Raw genomic sequence first — 19,083 nt, 5'->3', positions numbered from 1 at the left:
TGCGGATTGTCATTTTGATGAATCAAAATTTCCAACATTAGGGGGAGAGAATAAGCTTCCTGAAAAGGAACTTAATTGGAATGCATCATCATTGATGCATTTAGATCCTCGATCAGGGCAATGTGAAGTAGAAGTTCAAAAGATTATACATTTGCAAAGAATAGCAAATGAATTGCCTGATGCATTTTCTGATACAAAGAGGATAACTAAATCTTATATACCAGCGAAAAATGCTCCAATTCGAATTAATGTCCAATTGGACAAATTGCCACCGAAGCAAATACACGCCAGAAGCGTGGCAGGCCTGTCGGTTCCAAAGACAAAAATTCTCGAAAAAGAAAAGAGGTAAATACGATTTCTGTTGAAAAAGACATATTAAAGACACCTACAGTTATCCAAAATTCTGATATAACGCCAGAAGACGTTCAGATACCTGAAAATTGTGAAAATGACGATATCTCAATAAGTTATGTCTTTACAGGAGAGAAATGGGACCGAAATAAGACAATTGTCAATGAAATATTTGCATATAATGTGGCATTAAATATCATGCATGAAAATAAGGATCTTGAGCCAAGATCAGTCGAAGAATGTCGACAAAGAAATGATTGGCCAAAATGGGAAGCAGCCATGAAGGCTGAATTAGACTCACTTGCAAAACGTGAAGTTTTTGGACATGTAGTCCGTACACCTGAAGATGTAAAACCTGTTGGATATCGATGGGTATTTGTGAGAAAACGAAATGAGAAAAATGAAGTTATGCACTACAAAGCCCGACTTGTGGCACAAGGTTTTTCACAAAGACCGGGTATAGATTATGAAGAAGCGTATTCCCCTGTAGTGGATACGATAACATTGCGTTATTTGGTCAGTTTATCTGCATATCATAAAATGCATATGCATTTAATGGATGTGGTAACAGCCTACTTATACGGCTCATTAGATCGGGATATCTATATGAAAGTCTTTGAAGGACTAAAGATATCTAAACCATCCAATGAATATTCGCAAGGGTTATACTCAGTCAAATTGCAAAGATCTTTATATGGTCTGAAGCAATCTGGACGAATGTGGTATAATCGTCTTACTGAGTATCTAGCCAAAAATAGATTCAAGAATGATGATATCTGTCCATGTGTTTTCATAAAGAAATCTGTATTTGGATTCATTATAATTACTGTGTACGTTGATGATTTAAATATCATTGAAACTCCTGAAGAGATTCTAACGATTATAAAAACTCTGAAAGAAGAGTTTGAGATGAAAGATCTTGGAAAGACTAAATTTTGTCTCGGCCTGCAGATCGAGCATACAAAAAATGGAATCTTTATTCATCAAACAACATATACAGAAAAGATCTTGAAAAGATTTTATATGGATAAGTCACATCCATTAAGTACCCCAATGATCGTAAGATCTTTGGATGTGAAAAAGGATCAATTCCGTCCTAAAGAAGAAAATGAAGATATCCTTGGTCCTGAAGTACCATATCTTAGTGTCATTCGAGCACTAATGTATCTTGCTAATAATACGCGACCTGACATATCATTCGCGGTGAATTTACTAGCAAGGTATAGTTCCTCTCCAACCAGAAGACATTGGAGTGGAATCAAGCAAATCTTTCGATATCTTCATGGAACGGTTGATATTTGATTATTTTATCCTTACGGATCCAAGTCACAACTAGTTGGCTATGCAGATGCCGGATACTTGTCTGATCCACATAAAGGGAGATCTCAAACAGGATACCTGTTCACATATGGTGGTACAGCTATATCATGGAGATCCACGAAACAGACGATAGCAGCAACCTCCTCTAATCATGCCGAAATACTGGCGATTCATGAAGCTAGTCGCGAGTGTTTTTGGCTGAGGAGTCTGATTCAATATATTCTGTCATCATGTGGACTGATTGATCATAAGATAGCTCCAACTGTCATGTTTGAAGATAATACAGCATGCATTGCTCAACTTAAAGGCAGATACATTAAAGGTGATAGAACAAAGCATATTTCTCCCAAATTCTTCTTCACTCATGACCTTCAAAATCAAGGGACAATTGATGTCCAACAGATCTGCTCAAGTGACAATCTGGCAGATTTATTTACAAAGTCACTCCCAAAATCCTCCTTTGAAAGATTGGTACATGAGATTGGGATGCGTTGATTTCGAGACATTAAATGATGTCGACAAGAGAGGGAGACTGTACTCTTTTTTCCTTGGTCAAGTTTTTTTTTTCATTGGGTTTTTCCTTGACAAGGTTTTTAATGAGGCAGTCCTCATCACCAAAGGATATTGTACTCTTTTTCCTTCACTAAGGTTTTTTCTACTGAATTTTTCTTTAGTAAGGTTTTAACGAGGCAATAATTCTAAATGGTTATTAAAGGGGGAGTGTTGTGATAAACACAATAGATATTGATGCCCATTAATATCATGACTGGGTGACTCAGTTTTCATATTACCAAAAAGAATTTACATTAACGAAGATTGAAAATTTTCCTTCATTATGCCTATAAAAAGAGGTTAAGCCTCTGTCAATATTACACACAACAACAACTAAATACTATTCTCTCTTTTATATTATTAATCTTTATTCTCTCTCTTTATATACTTTACTATAATATTAGTAAATATACTAATTATATCTATTATATTGTGATAATAATTGTGATGAATATTACTATTAAATATATAATTATATTTTTATATTTATTACCTCTTTTTTATTTATTTATTTATTTCACAACAATTGCTAGGAATCAAGATGTATTTTTATACGGCAGCCACTTGGAGCTCCATAAATTATCAGTAGACAAATAAATATCAGATACAAATATTTATTTTTGTGTGTGATTCATAACTAACTAATTGATAAGATCAATGACAAGGTCAAAGTCTCTTTTATTTTAAGCATTTTCATTTATTTCAATTTTTACAAACTTTTTTTTTTCTAAAAAAAATTATTTTTAATATTAGAACATGATTTGTTGTGTAACAAAAGTCATAAACTCTAAATTGTGATCCATTTATTCATGTACATGAATAAATCAGAATAATATTATTCTTAATGACTTATAACATATTCAGATTATACACAAGAAATAAATTACTACTATTTGAATGTGAAATAACAAATTTGATTCTACACATGCAATATTTTAGAAAATAAGATAACAAAAGTAATAAAAAATAAATTTAAATAAGATTATAATTACCAAAATAATTGCATGATTTTTTCTTATAAATAGATAAAATAGATAAAATTAAAAACACAATTTTACTCTAATATTAGTTCACTCAACATAAATTACATAGCCAAGTTTCACAATAAATTGGCATTATAAAAAATTACATGAGTACAAAAACTATAATTGAAATGATTTTTTTAGTTAGCAATTATTATCCAAAATAACAATATAATAAATCCTCATGAGTAAGAGTCACTTAATCCTAAAAACTCAACTGTACATCATAAAAATATTGAGAATCTAAACTCAATACATCAATTCTCAATTGTACAACATAAATACAAATTACAACTAATAAGAGACTCATTCAAAAGCATTTTTTGGATGTCTTCTTTCTCTTTTTGTATATTTTTTTCTGCAAATATACAATAATAAAAAAATTTCAAATTAAACATCCGAAACTTATGAAATAAAAACATATAAAATATACAAAAAAATCCAAACAATTAAATTATGGCCCAAGAATAAGGTATTGCAGGCAAGCTTCCATCATTGAATTTTTGAAGAAATATAGAGCAACACAAACAATAACAACAAACATTAATAATGAACCAACACCTTCTTCTTTAAAATTGATTCTAGCAAGTCATCAAATTCAAAACAGTTTTGGGTTATATTAATTTCTGCCATTATCAATAGAAAATTCTAGCTCCATGAGTGATACATTATTACGAGTACATCTTTCTTTCACCCATTCTACTAGTTCCTCCACCCATGGAAGTAAATAAAAAGAAACATCCATTTAGCTATTGAAACAAACATCTAGTTTTATAAAATTCTGAAAAAAAGAGGAGAAACGACGACCTTGTTTCATTTGAATGCAACCGTGATCGACGAAAATGCAATCGCGAGAGGAGGAAGGCTGCAGCAGTGATCTAAGAATCGCGAGTGAAAGGGCGATGCAGTGGTGGCGGTGCTGGGAATCGCGACGGGAAGGGAAGTTCTTCTTCTTCTTCTGTTTATTATTATTATTATTAACAAGAACACATGTCACATTTAAAATATTTCGATGCAAAATTGAGTTAATTCTTATTTCACCCTCTTAACAAAAACTCGTATCACGGTTAACAAATTTTAGTTCAAATTAAAAATTTTTTATAACTTAAAACTCTTCATCATTTTCTTATTTATCATTATCATTATCATCATCTTATTCTCTTGTTCATCTTCTCCTTCTTATTTTATCCTCTCATAATTGTTTTTATTTTATTCTCTTAATAAAAAAATAAAAAAAATCAAACAAAAAAGAAGAAATATATAATGCTACAAAATCACTAATAAGAAGAGGAGAAAAAAAAGAAAAATATAACAATAGTTGTAACAATAAAAAAATGAAGATGAAAAAGAAACACGTGAAAAAGAATAAAGAACGCAAAAAAAAGTATTCATATTAAAGAGCACAAAATACGTGTTAATGGCCTAGGAATAAACTGATTTTTTTTAATTTAGACCAATTTAATTGAATTTAGTTATAAAAAAGCTTAAATGTGTAATGGAATTCATTAATATATATGCCAAAATTAACTTTTGTCCAAGTTTTAACTACGGATTAAATTGATTAAAAATGCGATGATTTAATACGTTAAAAAGTATGTACAATAGATCTATGAATCTATCATGCAACCATACACAATAAAATGTAATTTATCCTTTAGTTTCAAATGGTACCAAAGCAAGTAAGCAACTGCCATATGTGTGTGTGTCTGATATACTATCTTTTGAGGCTTTGATATCATTTTCATTTTTCAAAATTATTTTGTTAATGCCTAAATTTTTTGAATGATTTTTTTAAGTTAATTTTTTTTAACATGATAAACTTTGACAATACAAAAAAGTTTCTAAACTATAATACATAGCTATATGAACATACTCCTCGTTCTCAGCTGTAGCCTATAAAATAAAAACATATCTCTTTGTGCATAGTCCAACTCAACTATAATAATACACGGCCATTTCTACATACTTCACTTCTCAAGACACAACTGCAAGTATTAGTCACAGAGTTCTTGAATCACATCTTCCATATATGGTCGGAGATGAGGAGATTCGTGGGTGCAAAGCAGAGCAACTCCCCAGAGTTTCACGGCCTCTGATTCCGAGAACTTCCCTTCAAGTTTGTCATCAACTTGTACCGCCTGGCGACTTAACTGAGTGATGTCACGTTTACCACTAAGAAGCTGGAAAACAATCACTCCAAATGCATACACATCACTCTTCTCGGTTAGACGACCTGTTTTCGTGTATTCCGGAGACAGATATCCCATGGCTGCACTAGCTTTGAGGGTGGAAAAGACGACGTCGTCTGCCAGCAGCTTGTGCAATCCCGAATATGCAAGAACCGCATTGTACCGGGCATCTAGAAGCACTGTATCGGCTGATAAATTCTGGTGAAGTAGACCGCCTTTGCTTCCCTTCTTTCCATGCAGATAAGCAATACCTGATGAACACGAGAAAAAGAAAATAAGAAAGAGAAAGTTTAGAGCCCATTAGTTTTATTAAAATTTGGGCAATACTTAACTATTAAAAAAAAAGTGAGTATTTATATACTATTAGTTGTAATCTCACGCTGTTAAAAATACTAATAATGGATAATTCTAGCTACAAATCACAAAATCTGCTAGCTTCCTATCACTCCGACGTATAGGGAGGGAATCTGTCTGCCATTTCATGAAACAAAATAACTGACCTTTAGCAATGCCATGGATGATGGATACTCTTGTGGACCATTCAATAACTTTAGCATCGTCAAGGCACCGTAACAAACTCCCATTCGAGACAAAATCATAGACCAGAAAACACTCCCCACGGCTCTTGGAACAGCAAAAGCCTCTCAACCGAACCAGATTTTCATGCCTCAGTGAAGTCAATATCTTCAACCCTTTCAAGAACTCTGTTTCATCAGGCTTGCAGCTTGTTTTCGCAATGCACTTTACTACCACAACAGATCCATCTCTCAGTATTCCCCTGTATATAGTAGAAAACTCACCCTTCCCCAACAAATTTAGCTCTGAGAAACACTGAGTTGCGCGTTCCACATCTTCAACGTTGAACATTAAGCTCTCTAGGAATTCCTGGGAATAACCACTTTGACCTTTGGCTAATGGATCCCATCCATTGGAGTACTCCAAACTTATCAGAGGAGATGAAATTTTCCTGCGTGCTTCCTTCATCTTGCTAGTAGTGTTAGCAGTGCTTCCAATTTTCAATTTCTGATGCCGATACCATAGCACTATAAACAGGCCAAAGATGGTTGAAGCAAAAGTAACTGCAATTACCGCGAAAACCAAACCGATATTCGATGGTTTTGATGGCTTTATATCTTTTGGTTGAACCGTCGTTGGAAGAACTTCTGAAGAAAGATTACCAGGCTCATATGGTTCCGGTCTGACCGGGTCTGAACTGATTACTGCTCTACAAGGAGATAAATCAGCGAATCCGGTTCCACATAAACCAGGATTGTTCATGTACTGGAATCCACCTTTAAGTCTTTCTAGTGCTGCATTTGCACACAAAGCTGATCAAAATACAAATCTCTAAATATTAAAAAAAATAATGTATATTGATACAATTAAATTTTGAAATAAACCTTTAGGGATATTCCCCGAGAGAGAATTGTTTCGAACATCTAGAATCTGCAGTTTGGGTGCATAACCCAAACTCACTGGGATTGGACCGAAAAATTGGTTGAAGCTCAGATCTAATCGTGTTAGCGAGTCCAATTCACCCAAACTTGCTGGAATTGCGCCGTATAATTGATTATATTGCAGTGAAAGAACGCTAAGCTTCTTCAACTTCTCTAGTTCAGAAGGTACACCGCCACTGAACTCGTTATAGCTAATCTGCAAAACTGTATACACATCGTAACATGTTAGAAACAATGCTGAGTTGAGAAAAAGAAAAAACAAAATGTAAGACCTTCAAGTACATGAGATAAGAGAAATTTGCAATGAACCTTCTAATTCTATGGCAATGATGCAAATATGACAAGAACACAGTAGAAGTAGAGAAATGAAAATGAAAATGATCATGACTAAGCTCAGAATACAAAATTTTGAGCAGTTAGGTATTCTTTTAATATTATCCTTTATTAAAAAAGAGAGAATAAAAAATAAGTAATTCACCTGATTTTTTAAACAATTAATACTTAAAGTTACCAAAAAAAATAACTGATACATAAAAATAGATATTTAAATTAATTAAATAATAATAAATTTTTAAAAAAATTGAATAAAAACTGAAAATTAAAGGATAACTAAATTAAAAAATTAATTAAAAAAATAAATTATGGGACTCAATTATTTTTCAATCCAAATAATTATTAATTCATGTGCATGGAAAATAGGACCACATCGTCATCAGTTACATCAGTAATCCATAACTTGAAGGCAATAATTTCAACAAAATAAATAATAAATAATAAAATAAAAATGATAATAACAAATAAATCGAGAAGATACAGAGAGAGAAATGAAGGTTTACAGCTACTCAAAATACTCATTTCATCAAACTAAATAACATGGGACCAAAATAAGTAGTCCTTCCCAATTCACACATAGAGATAAGATGAAGATGCAGAGAATAAAAGTTGGCAAGTTCAAGAACTCTTGTCTTATTGTCAAAACTGGACCACCAAATTTTTCCATTCTCAGAACTTAAATCCAAAACCCCTGTTAAGTCACTAAAGTATTCAGCAGTTTGACGAATCTGAGATGTGATGACTGATAAGCATGCAATGAACAAGAACAAAAAATAATAAAAAGAAGTTAGCAACCTGCCTTGAAGATTAGAGAGGTTGGCAATCTGACGAGGGATATCACCAGAGAGAGAATTGACATTGAGATACAAGTCAGTGAGGTGAGTCAAGGAGGAAATCTCCTTGGGTAAAATTCCAGTGAGAGAGTTGAAGTGAAGATAGAGACCAGTCAAGCTCTTAAGACTAGAAATGGCGGCAGGTATGCTTCCAGAGAGACCCTTTCCTTGCAGTGAGATATTCACTACAAGACCTTGTTGGTTGCAAGCCACGCCCTCAAAATGACCAGGGAAACTGCTACATGGGTCGGAGTGTGGGGTCCACGAAGTCAGCACACGGTTTTGTGGGTCAAGAGATTGTTTGATGGTCATGAGAGCTTCAAGCTCTGTGGTCTTGGCGGGGAGAGATGGCGAAGCACATATCAGGAGGAGGAACACTTGGAGAAGCAGAGACATGGTTTGTGAAGAGTGAGAAGAGAAAAGAAGGGGGTAATACGTGTATGATGATGATGATGATGATGAGGCTGCTTTCCAATACTACTAGACTTTAACGTGACCAACATAACAGATGACGAGGATGAATACCAACAAAATGGTCGGTTGTGTTGTCTTTCTACTATCTGCAACTTTATAATATATTCATAAACCCCATAAGCTAGCATAAATTGAGGTAAAAATATTTTTGGATCTCTTCGTATTTTTGGGTTAGAACGAGGAGATGAGTAATTTTAGACATTTCGACTTGAGCTGTGTTTTGAAGATTCTAACTTGAGCTGTATTTACATTAGGTCGAGGGGACTTTCTACAAAAACACCTCCAATATTTAAATTAATAATATGGAGATCATTTTAATAAAAACATTAAAAATATTTTTTTAAAGATGTTTATATGAGTCATGTTATTATTGGACATTTTTATTAAATTGGTTAATAATTTATTTTTTAATAAATCAGAACAAAATCGGTTTATTATAACAATAATAATAAATCCAATTGTTTACACTATAATTATTAGACTCGATTTAATCCGATCGAATTACACAATTTAAATCGAATATCTTTAAATTTTTTGATAAAAAGATAAATATATCCCTGATTTTTTGTTTTGTGGATATTTAAATTCCTAAAAATTTAAAAATACAATTAAATTTCTAAAAAAATGAGTTTATTGTTATTGTTATAAAAAAAAATCAGTTTTATTCTAATTTGTTAAGAAATTTAAAATAATTAATTTATTAATACGTACAATAATAATACAAAATATAAGTATCTTTACAAAAAGACGTTTTAAGCGTTTTTATAGAACAACCCTCTAAAATATTTGTTAAAAATAATGATGAGTCTTCTTTTTTTTTTTTTTATGTCTTCAGCTCTCTCGTTCTCGATTTTATACTCTTTTTGAGTATCTATTAAGACATCTTATTGCTTCGGATGTATATTTTATTTTTAATAATTTTACATTTCGCTAAGTGAGGTTGTCTTTTATTATTATGCTTGTGTAATATTTGAAATTGGATACTCGATTTTCTAATTATCCGCTCTTGTCCAGAATTAAATATTATTATTAAAAGTTTGAGTAGAAAATAAACTTTTTTTTATCGAAAAATAATTATTCAAAGCATAAATATTTGCAGGTAAATGATTCAATAATATTGGATTGGATTAGATAATATCTAATATTATGTTAGAACTAAAATCGAGTAAACTTTAAAAATTAGTTCAAAAAGTGAGATATGCTTCATATTTATAATTTATCTAAAAATTATATTTTTGAGAGCGGTAAAATTTGTAATAAGCCAATTTGATTTAGTAATTTTTTAATTTATTTTTAATAAATTTCATTTCAAAAACAAAAAACATATTTGACCACCAATAAAATCGGACCACCACCACATGTCATGTTCTCATTAGTCGGTGATAATGATTCAGCCAAAAGTATGTTGTCTCTATTTTATCTAATAATTCTACATTCATTAAGAAAAAGATAATAGGTTTCTACTATTAAATTACTCATAACATACATATATGTTTGTTATGCATGTGTGCATGTTTAACATAATTTTGAATAGCGTAATCAATTATTTTGAGCATGAGATATTTGGTAATGCAGAGTACGGGATGAGGATTGAAAAAGATGTTGCAAAGTTGCAATAGTAATGACAGAGTTTGATGAAAAGAATAGCGTATGATTAGAATGAGGCGGGGCCGGGGCCTCTATAATATAAAGCGAACATTATTATTGATACAGGAACTAAAATTGTTCAATTGTTATGATCCTCTAAAGTGTTCACGGGATGCATCTCCTTGCTCCCTAACTTTATCACTTTCCTATGGCTATAATGGAATACCCATGCCTCATTTTCCACGAGAATAATTGTATTTTTATTATTTTAACGTTGATATTTATCTTTGTAAATTATTCGTAGAAAGTATTTGTGATGCAGGGGAAAGAAGTCAAAAATAATAAATCAGAATAGTTATATAGGAATAAAGAATGACCCTGTCTCCAATAATTATCGCGAAGAGATGTAGCTTGGCGTGTCCCTACAGGGATTATCCTGCTTAAGAAAACACTACATGAAATCTAGCTCAAACCTTACATATTGTTTGTGTTGAGCCTAGTTTGATTTTGGATTAAGTTATGATGACAAACATTGTTTTGGGTGGAAAGCTCAATATAGTTTAATATGAGTGTTTAGTGATGCAGGCCATATGTCCAAGTTTATATTGCTTCAGCCCAAGTCTAACAAGTGCTTCAGCAATGTAAAAGAGCCAAAGCTCATTCTTGTTGCAACGTTTAACAAGAATAAAAAAAGGCTATGCATTTAGCAAAAGTAAAAGAAAAAGGGGCAGCTCTACATCATGAGCAAAGCAGGACAGCTGTGGCTCTAGGAAAAGAACAACACAAGGACAGTGCTACTACACAAAAGACATCAGCAAATCAAAATGCAGAAGATCATTAGCAAGTTTGGAAGAGCAAAACAAAATCGCAGACTATGGACAGTAGTTGGAATGGCTCAAAAATGGAAGTGCTTTGCATGCCAAGGAAGACAGCAGCTCCAAGGACAACAGAGGTTGGTGGATCAGACCCTCCAACAAGCAGCGTTAGTGGAGCAGATGAGCAAGGACTGCATGCCAGCTGAGACAGCTCCAACTGGCAACTGGTACAAGGAAATGGAAGGAGCAACAATGAAGCCAAGTTGAAGATATATAAGAAGCTTCACTTCATCATTTCAAAGCAAGAAAGAGAGCACACATATTCAGAGCATCATCTCTAACATAGAGCTGAAATCTCTTTCTTCTACTCAAGCTTAATTCTGATCTTAGTGTTATGGCTTTCTTGCGTTATTTTCTGTTTTGAGAAGAGGCATTTATGTGAGGTTCAAAAGCCAAGAGAGAAAAGGCAAGAGTGATGCAAAATAGCCACTGTTTTTCTGATGTAATTTTGGTGTATGAACTAGGATTAGTTCTCCTTGCCTAGTTGGGTTAGCATTGGGTGAAGTCTGAATCTGGTAGATTCCCCTTTTAAGTTGGGACAGCACTTTGGGGTTGCTAAGCTTTAGTGAAGAAAGCTTAGGGTAGATACTAGTTGAATTAGGGAGTAATTCATTAGTATTGATGTATGTAACCTGAGAATTATAGTGAAAATTCCACCATGGTTTGTGGTGGAGACTGGATGTAGGATTCATGGCACTGAGAATCCAAACCAGGATACATGCTGGCCTCCTTTCTCTTCTTCTCTGCTCTTTTAATGTTCTGCGCATGAGATAATTTCAAATAATCTCCTGCAACTTAAGCTTCCACTGCAACAGAGTTTGAAACTCTAAATTTTAAACCAACTTGATTCAACCCCCCTTCTCAAGTTCATATAGAACCATCAATTGGTATCCAGAGCCAGGTCTCAAGAAGGCAAGCTTCACAGCTTGGAGTATAGATCCATGGCCAACAACATGAATCCCAACATCGTGGCTTTCACTCTCATTGAAGGGCAGTCCAACAATAGACCTCCCTACTTCAATGGCAGCAACTACTCTTACTGGAAAGAGAGAATGAGAATCTTTGTGCAGTCGATCGACTATAACATCTGGAAGATCATTCTCAACGGCCCAGACGTTCCTACCAAATAGAATGCTGATGGAGAAGTTGTGGCAAAGGAGGACAACGAATGGACAGATGAAGAAAAGAAGAAGGTTGAACTCAATGCCAAGGCAATCAACCTGATGCACTGTGCAATCAGTTTTGAAGAGTTCAAAAAAGTGTCAAGGTGTAAAACAGCGAAAGAAATCTGGGATAAGCTCAGACTCACTCATGAAGGCACTAAGCAAGTGAGGGAAACTAGAATTGACATGTTAATGAAGGAGTATGAAATGTTCAGTATGAAGGAAGATGAGAGCATCGATCAAATGTTCGAAAGGTTCTCGATAATCATCAACAATCTGGACGCCATGGGAAGAAGCTACTCTGAAGAAACCTTGGTAAGAAAGATTCTGAGGAGTCTTACTAAAAAATGGGAAGTGAAAAGCATAGCCATCTCTGAAAGGAATGATTTGATCAAAATCACCTATGATGAGCTGAGAGGCAAGCTGCTGGCTTATGAAACCACTCACATGTCTCAAGACAAAGATGACAAAAAGAAAAGTATAGCACTAAAATCAAGAATGACAGCCCAAGGAGAAGAATCTAATGACAGTTTCTCAGATGAAGAAATGGTGCTCTTTGCAAGAAAAATGAGAAGACTACTGAGATACAAAAACAAAGGCAAAGGAAGCTCTTCATCCAAAGATGTCAAGAAAGATCAAGTCAAGTTCACATGCCATCACTGCAAGGAGCCTGGTCACTTCAAATCAGATTGCCCTCAACTTAAGAAAGGCGAAAAATCCAAGAAAGACAAAAAGAAGGTGATGATGGCAACATGGGAGGACCTGGAGAACGACACCAGCTCTGAGAGCTCTGATCAAGAAGCTCAGCTATGTTTGATGGCAGACCATGACGATGAAAATGAGGTAGATCTTTCTGACTTATCTATTGATGAACTATAATACATTATCAAAGACATCTCTGTCAGTTCCAAGAAACTCTTGGACAAGTATGCTAAATGCAAGAAAGGAAATGAGGCTTTGAGGATTGAAAATGATCTTTTTTTGAAAAAGGTTAAGGCAAATGAAACTGGAAATGAAAAGCTTTTAAAAGAAGAAAACACTGCCTTGCGAGCTGAATTAGAAAAATTCAAACTCAAGCATGAAGTTACTGCTTCCACTGATTTGATTTCTAAAAAGAAAAAGCTGAATGAACAAATAAAAAATTTGAATGAAGACTTAGCTAAGTTTGTTCAAGGTTCTCAAAATCTGAACAAACTGCTTGCTAGTCAAAGGTTTGGTTCTGAAAAATCAGGACTTGGGTTCAAAGAGGAAAGTAAGGCAGTTTTCAAACAAAACTTTATAAAATCTGAAGCCTCCTCTTCCAAGATTTTCAAACCAAAAGGATTCAGCAAACCTCAAAAATCAGTGAGCAAGAATTAGTGCTACAAGTGCAACAGAAATGGTCATGATCCTCCTCAATGTTTCATCTTTCCTAGGTCTTTTGGTAATGATAGTAAATTATATAAAGTTGTTCATGATTTTAATGCTCTTGGGCAACCAAGAAGATTTCACATCAAAGGATCCAAATGGATTTGGATACCTAAGGTTAGTTGAAGAACATGCAGGTTTACCTTGCATCTAAGAAGAAAAAGGACATGTGGTATCTTGATAGTGGATGTTCAAGGCATATGACCGGAAGGGATACCTTCTTCATTAAACTCAACAAGTATGATGGAGGATTTGTCACTTTTGGAGATAATGGTAAAGGTAAAATAATTGCCATTGGTAAGGTTGGCAAAGATTTTTCAACTTGCATATATAATGTCTTTTTAGTTGATGGGTTAAAGCATAATCTATTGAGCATAAGTCAATTGTGTGACCTTGGATATACTGTAACCTTTAGGAAATCTGATTGTAGAGTCATAAATGAGAGAACAGAGGCTGTTTTATTTGTTGCCAAAAGAAGTGATAATGTTTATGGTATCACTCTAGATGATCTAAAAGTTCAAAATGTAACATGTTTCTCTTCAATGGAATCTGAAAAATGGATGTGGCATAAGAGGTTAGGACATGCTAGCATGTTCCAAATCTATAAGCTTGTAAAGAGAGGCTTAGTTAGAGGACTTCCTAATATAAAATTTGATAAGGACATCATTTGTGATGCTTGTCAAATGGGTAAACAAATTAAAACATCTTTTAAACCCAAGGAAGATGTCTCTACTAAGAAACCATTGGAGTTGTTGCATCTTGATCTGTTTGGACCAACTAGGACTCAAAGTCTTGGAGGAAAGAGTTATGGCATGGTAATTGTGGATGACTATACTAGATTCGGCTGGGTGTTCTTTCTTGCTCATAAACATGAGGCCTTTTTTGTTTTTGAAAAATTCAGCAAAAAGATTCAAAATGAAAAAGGTTTTAGAATTGTTTCAATTAGAAGTGATCATGGAAAGGAATTTGAAAATCAATTCTTTGAATCTTTTTGTGATGAACAAGGCATATCACATAACTTCTCTTGTCCAAGAACACCTCAACAAAATGGTGTTGTGGAAAGAAGAAATAGAAGTTTACAAGAAATGGCTAGAGCCATGTTATGTGAATATGAAATCCCCAAGTTCTTATGGGCTGAAGCTGTGAATACAGCTTACTATGTTTTAAATAGAACCATCATTAGAAAATTTTTGAAGAAAACCCCATATGAACTTTGGAAAGGGCATCCTCCCAATCTTAGTTATTTTCATGTGTTTGGCTGCAAGTGTTTCATTTTGAATATCAAAGAAAATTTTTAGGAAAATTTGATCCTAAAACACATGAAGGAATTTTTCTTGGTTACTCCACAAATAGCAAGGCCTATAGAGTTTATAACAAGAACTCCAAAACTGTTGAGGAAACCATGCATGTCACATTCTGTGAGACTAACATTGTTCCTAGTGTTTGCATAGATGATAGTCCAGGTTTCGAAGCTGAATTACCTGAGAACAATGAGCCAGTTCAACAAAATTCAAGTTCTCAAGAAGCTGCACCTGCTAGCAACGAAAATTCCAATTCTGCAGGAGACAATTTGGAATTATCTCCTGTTGCTGCAGAAAATACTGATGCAGAGGCCATTGTTGATCAAGAGGAACCTGAATCCTCAAACCAGTCAAGAAGATCAATAGAATGGAGGTTTCTGAAAAACTATCCTGAAGAGTTCATAATAGGAAATCCATCCACTGGCAGGACTACCCGTTCATCTTTGAAAAGAGCCGAATTCAATAACATTGCTCTCTTATCAAAGATTGAACCTCAAAACATCCAAGAAGCTCTTGCTGATCCTTCATGGGTGCTAGCTATGAAGGAAGAATTACAGCAATTTGAGAAGAACCAGGTCTGGTCATTAGTGCCTTATCCAAATGGAAAGAAAGTCACTGGCACTAAATGGATTTTTAGAAACAAACTCGGTGAAGATGGATCCATAGTCCGAAACAAAGCTAGATTGGTCGCTCAAGGATATGATCAAGAGGAAGGGATTGATTTCGATGAATCCTTTGCACCAGTAGCTCGAATGGAAGCCATCAGATTGCTCCTTGCATATGCTGCTCATTATGGCTTCAAGTTGTTCCAAATGGACGTAAAGTGTGCTTTCCTCAATGGCATAATAGATAGAGAGGTTTATGTGGCTCAACCACATGAGTTTGAAAACAAAACTTTTCCTAACCATGTTTTCAAACTAGCTAAAGCCTTATATGGTTTAAGACAAGCTCCTAGAGCTTAGTATGAGAGGCTTAGCTCATTTTAATTGAAAAATAACTTTCAAAGAGGAGCCATTGATACCACTTTATTTATTAGAAATTATCATGATCATTTTATTCTTGTGCAAGTTTATGTTGATGATATTATATTTGGTTCGGCTAATGAGGATTTGTGTGTAGATTTTGCTAAGCTTATGACCAATGAATTTGATATGAGTATGATGGGAGAACTCAATTTCTTCCTAGGCTTGCAAATCAAGCAAACTGCAGAAGGCATATTCATCCATCAAGAAAAATATGCAAAGGAACTCGTCAAGAAGTTTGGGCTGGACAGTGCTAATCCTATGGGAACCCCCATGCATCCTAACATCAAGTTTGATAAGGATGAACACGGTAGAGATGTTGATGAGACACGATACAGAGGGATGATTGGATCCCTAATGTATCTAACCTCCTCAAGGCCTGATATCATCCAAAGTGTGGGAGTTTGCTCACGGTTTCAATCAAAGCCTAAGGAGTCCCATCTCTCAACAGTCAAAAGGATCATCCGATATGTGCTTGGTACCATTAACTATGGTTTATGGTTTCCTAAGACTGATTCTTTTCAATTAGTGGGTTTCTGTGATGCAGATTTTGCTGGGGGGGATAGGATTGATAGAAGAAGCACAAGTGGCATGTGCTGCTTTCTTGGGAAATCCCTCATTGTTTGGTCTAGCAAGAAGCAAGCTACTGTGGCACTTTCAACAGCCGAAGCTGAGTATATTGCAGCCTCCTCTTGTTGTTCTCAATTATTATGGCTGAAAACTCAACTAGCTGACTATAAATTGAATGTATCTAATATTCCATTATTTTGTGATAACATGAGTGCTATTAACATTTCCAAAAATCCTGTTTTGCACTCTAGAACAAAGCACATTGAAGTTCGTTTTCATTCGATAAGAGAACATGTGCAAAATGGAAATTTAGATATTCAGTTTGTTAATTCTGAAGGTCAGCTAGCTGATATATTCACCAAACCATTGATAGAGGAAAGGTTCTGCAAATTAAGAACTGAACTGGGCATTCTAACTTAATCTCTGTTTTCTTAATTTTTTTGATAATGAGATCTTTTGTATTTTGTCTCATAAATCGCGGTGAGATTTTTTTTGGCAGATGATGAGTAACCTTTGGTATCATATCTGAACTCAATACATGATGGACATCTAGTGCTGAAGCAGTATCTTGGACTATGGGCTGTTCTTTACTAAAAATATTTAAAAAAAAAACTTTGATGACTAAGCCTTTGTAAAAAGTGGATTTTCAATCTTTTTGGTCCTCAATATTTTGAGATCACTCGGCAAACTTCAATTTTTTTAGGTCTCAAATTTTTGGAATTTGCATTTCGTTTTATTAGGGCTTCATTTTTAATTGCATCGGATTGTAAATCACATCCTCCTACCTCAGAGCGGCTCTTTTCAACGAGTATCATTTTGTGACACACTGGTTCTGTATGCACTGCTTTCAAAAATCCCCATTTCTTTTGCTTACTTGCTTGTGAGACATATGTATGCTTGTTGCAGTACCAAAAATGCATTACCATATGGCATGCTTCTTACAAATTTTTTTCAATATTACAATGTTGATTTTGGGGCTGAAATTGCTAAAGATTGTAACTCATATATCAAAGCGGGTGGTGCAGTAAAGAAAACAGCTCCCAAGCGTCGCCAAACTGATGACAGCACTGATGTTCCCTCTGTTGATGAGGATCCTCTGATTCCCCCTTCCACCTCCACTACAATCAAGGTCATGACTCGCATTATGAAAAATGTGCTTGAAAAGTTCATCAATCTGACAGACCTTCTTCTCACTCATGGTGCCGAGCGCAAAAGGAACCAAGTTATGGAGGAAAATGCTCTCAAGAAGAACAAAGGGAGGATTCGGACTCTTAGGGACTTTGTGGAGGATGTCGAGGTTGGCCTCACAACTTCTGACAATGAGGGGGAGGATGACGGAACCTCTGATGAATCCAACTCTGATGCCTAACTCCTTGTTATCTCATCTGCGACTATGCCTTGTTTTTGTTTTGAACTTGTTTAATCTTTTGGATGACTGTAACAGACTTAAATTACTCTGCTACTTGAACTATATGCACTAGCCACTAAAAAATTTTGTGCAGGTTTTTCCTTTCCTCCCTTGATGACAAAAGGGGGAGAAAAGAAAGGGAATGTTAGTTTTGGCTTAGGGGTTAATAGTGATAGTTAAGAACAATGATGCTTTGTGTTGCTAAGTAACTTATTTTGTCCTGTGTATCATGCCTAGTGTTAATTGCTCTGTGTTATTATTACTGTGGTATATTGCTTGGAAATTTTGGTCCTGGCTGTTTGTTAAGATTTGTTCAGGTAAAGATGTAAGCCATAATCAAGGGGGAGTAATGCTAGCATTGAGGGGGAGTAACTCACAATCCAAATGTCGTCAAAGGGAAGTGTTCTTAACTCACTTAAATTAGTTTTAATTTCCCTATTTTATCATGTTTGTCATCAAGGGGGAGATTGTTGAGCCTAGTTTGATTTTAGGTTAAGTTATGATGACAAATATTGTTTTGGGTGGAAAGCCCAATATAGTTTAATGTGAGTGTTTAGTGATGCAGGCCCATATGTCCAAGTTCATATTGCTTCAGCTCAAGTCCAACAAGTGCTTCAGCAATGTAAAAGAGCCAAAGATCATCCTTGTTGCAACGTTCAACAAGAATAAAATAAGGCTATGCATTTGGCAAAAGTAAAAGAAAAAGGGGCAGCTGTCTACATCATGAGCAAAGCAGGACAGCTGTGGCTCTAGGAAAAGAACAACACAAGGACAGTGCTACTACACAAAGGACATCAGCAAATCAAAATGCAGAAGATCATTAGCAATTTTGGAAGAGCAAAACAAAATCGCAGACTATGGACAGTAGTTGGAATGGCTCAAAAATGGAAGTGCTTTGCATGCCAAGGAAGACAGCAGCTCCAAGGACAACAGAGGTTGGTGGATCAGACCCTCCAACAAGCAGCGTTAGTGGAGCAGATGAGCAAGGACTACATGCCAGCTGAGACAGCTCCAACGGACAACTGGTACAAGGAAATGGAAGGAGCAACAATGAAGCCAAGTTGAAGATATATAAGAAGCTTCACTTCATCATTTCAAAGCAAGAAAGAGAACACACATATTCAGAGCACCATCTCTAACATAGAGCTGAAATCTCTTTCTTCTACTCAAGCTTAATTCTGATCTTAGTGTTATGGCTGTCTTGCGTTATTTTCTATTT

General features: G+C 34.8%; 1 protein-coding gene across 2 annotated transcripts; it reads right to left on the bottom strand.

Annotated features, from left to right (window-relative positions):
• Window positions 1-5,039: 5,039 nt before the first annotated feature.
• LOC107495059 (LRR receptor-like serine/threonine-protein kinase GSO1) lies at window positions 5,040-8,709 on the bottom strand. 2 transcript variants are annotated; one of them, XM_016116125.3, is made up of 4 exons: window positions 8,024-8,709; window positions 6,835-7,095; window positions 5,935-6,744; window positions 5,040-5,685 (listed from the first exon to the last, which is right to left on the bottom strand). In XM_016116125.3, the coding sequence occupies exons 1-4, from the start codon at window positions 8,451-8,453 to the stop codon at window positions 5,240-5,242; spliced, it is 1,947 nt and encodes a 648-aa protein (XP_015971611.1). In that variant the 5' UTR covers window positions 8,454-8,709; the 3' UTR covers window positions 5,040-5,239. The 2 variants fall into 2 exon arrangements, with proteins under 2 accessions (XP_015971611.1, XP_015971613.1); XM_016116127.3 differs by having other exon boundaries at window positions 8,020-8,224.
• Window positions 8,710-19,083: the final 10,374 nt, after the last annotated feature.

This window comes from Arachis duranensis, chromosome 6 (assembly GCF_000817695.3).
Source record: "Arachis duranensis cultivar V14167 chromosome 6, aradu.V14167.gnm2.J7QH, whole genome shotgun sequence".
Classification (NCBI taxonomy): Eukaryota; Viridiplantae; Streptophyta; class Magnoliopsida; order Fabales; family Fabaceae; genus Arachis; species Arachis duranensis.
This window is presented reverse-complemented; position numbering and strand designations above follow the sequence as displayed.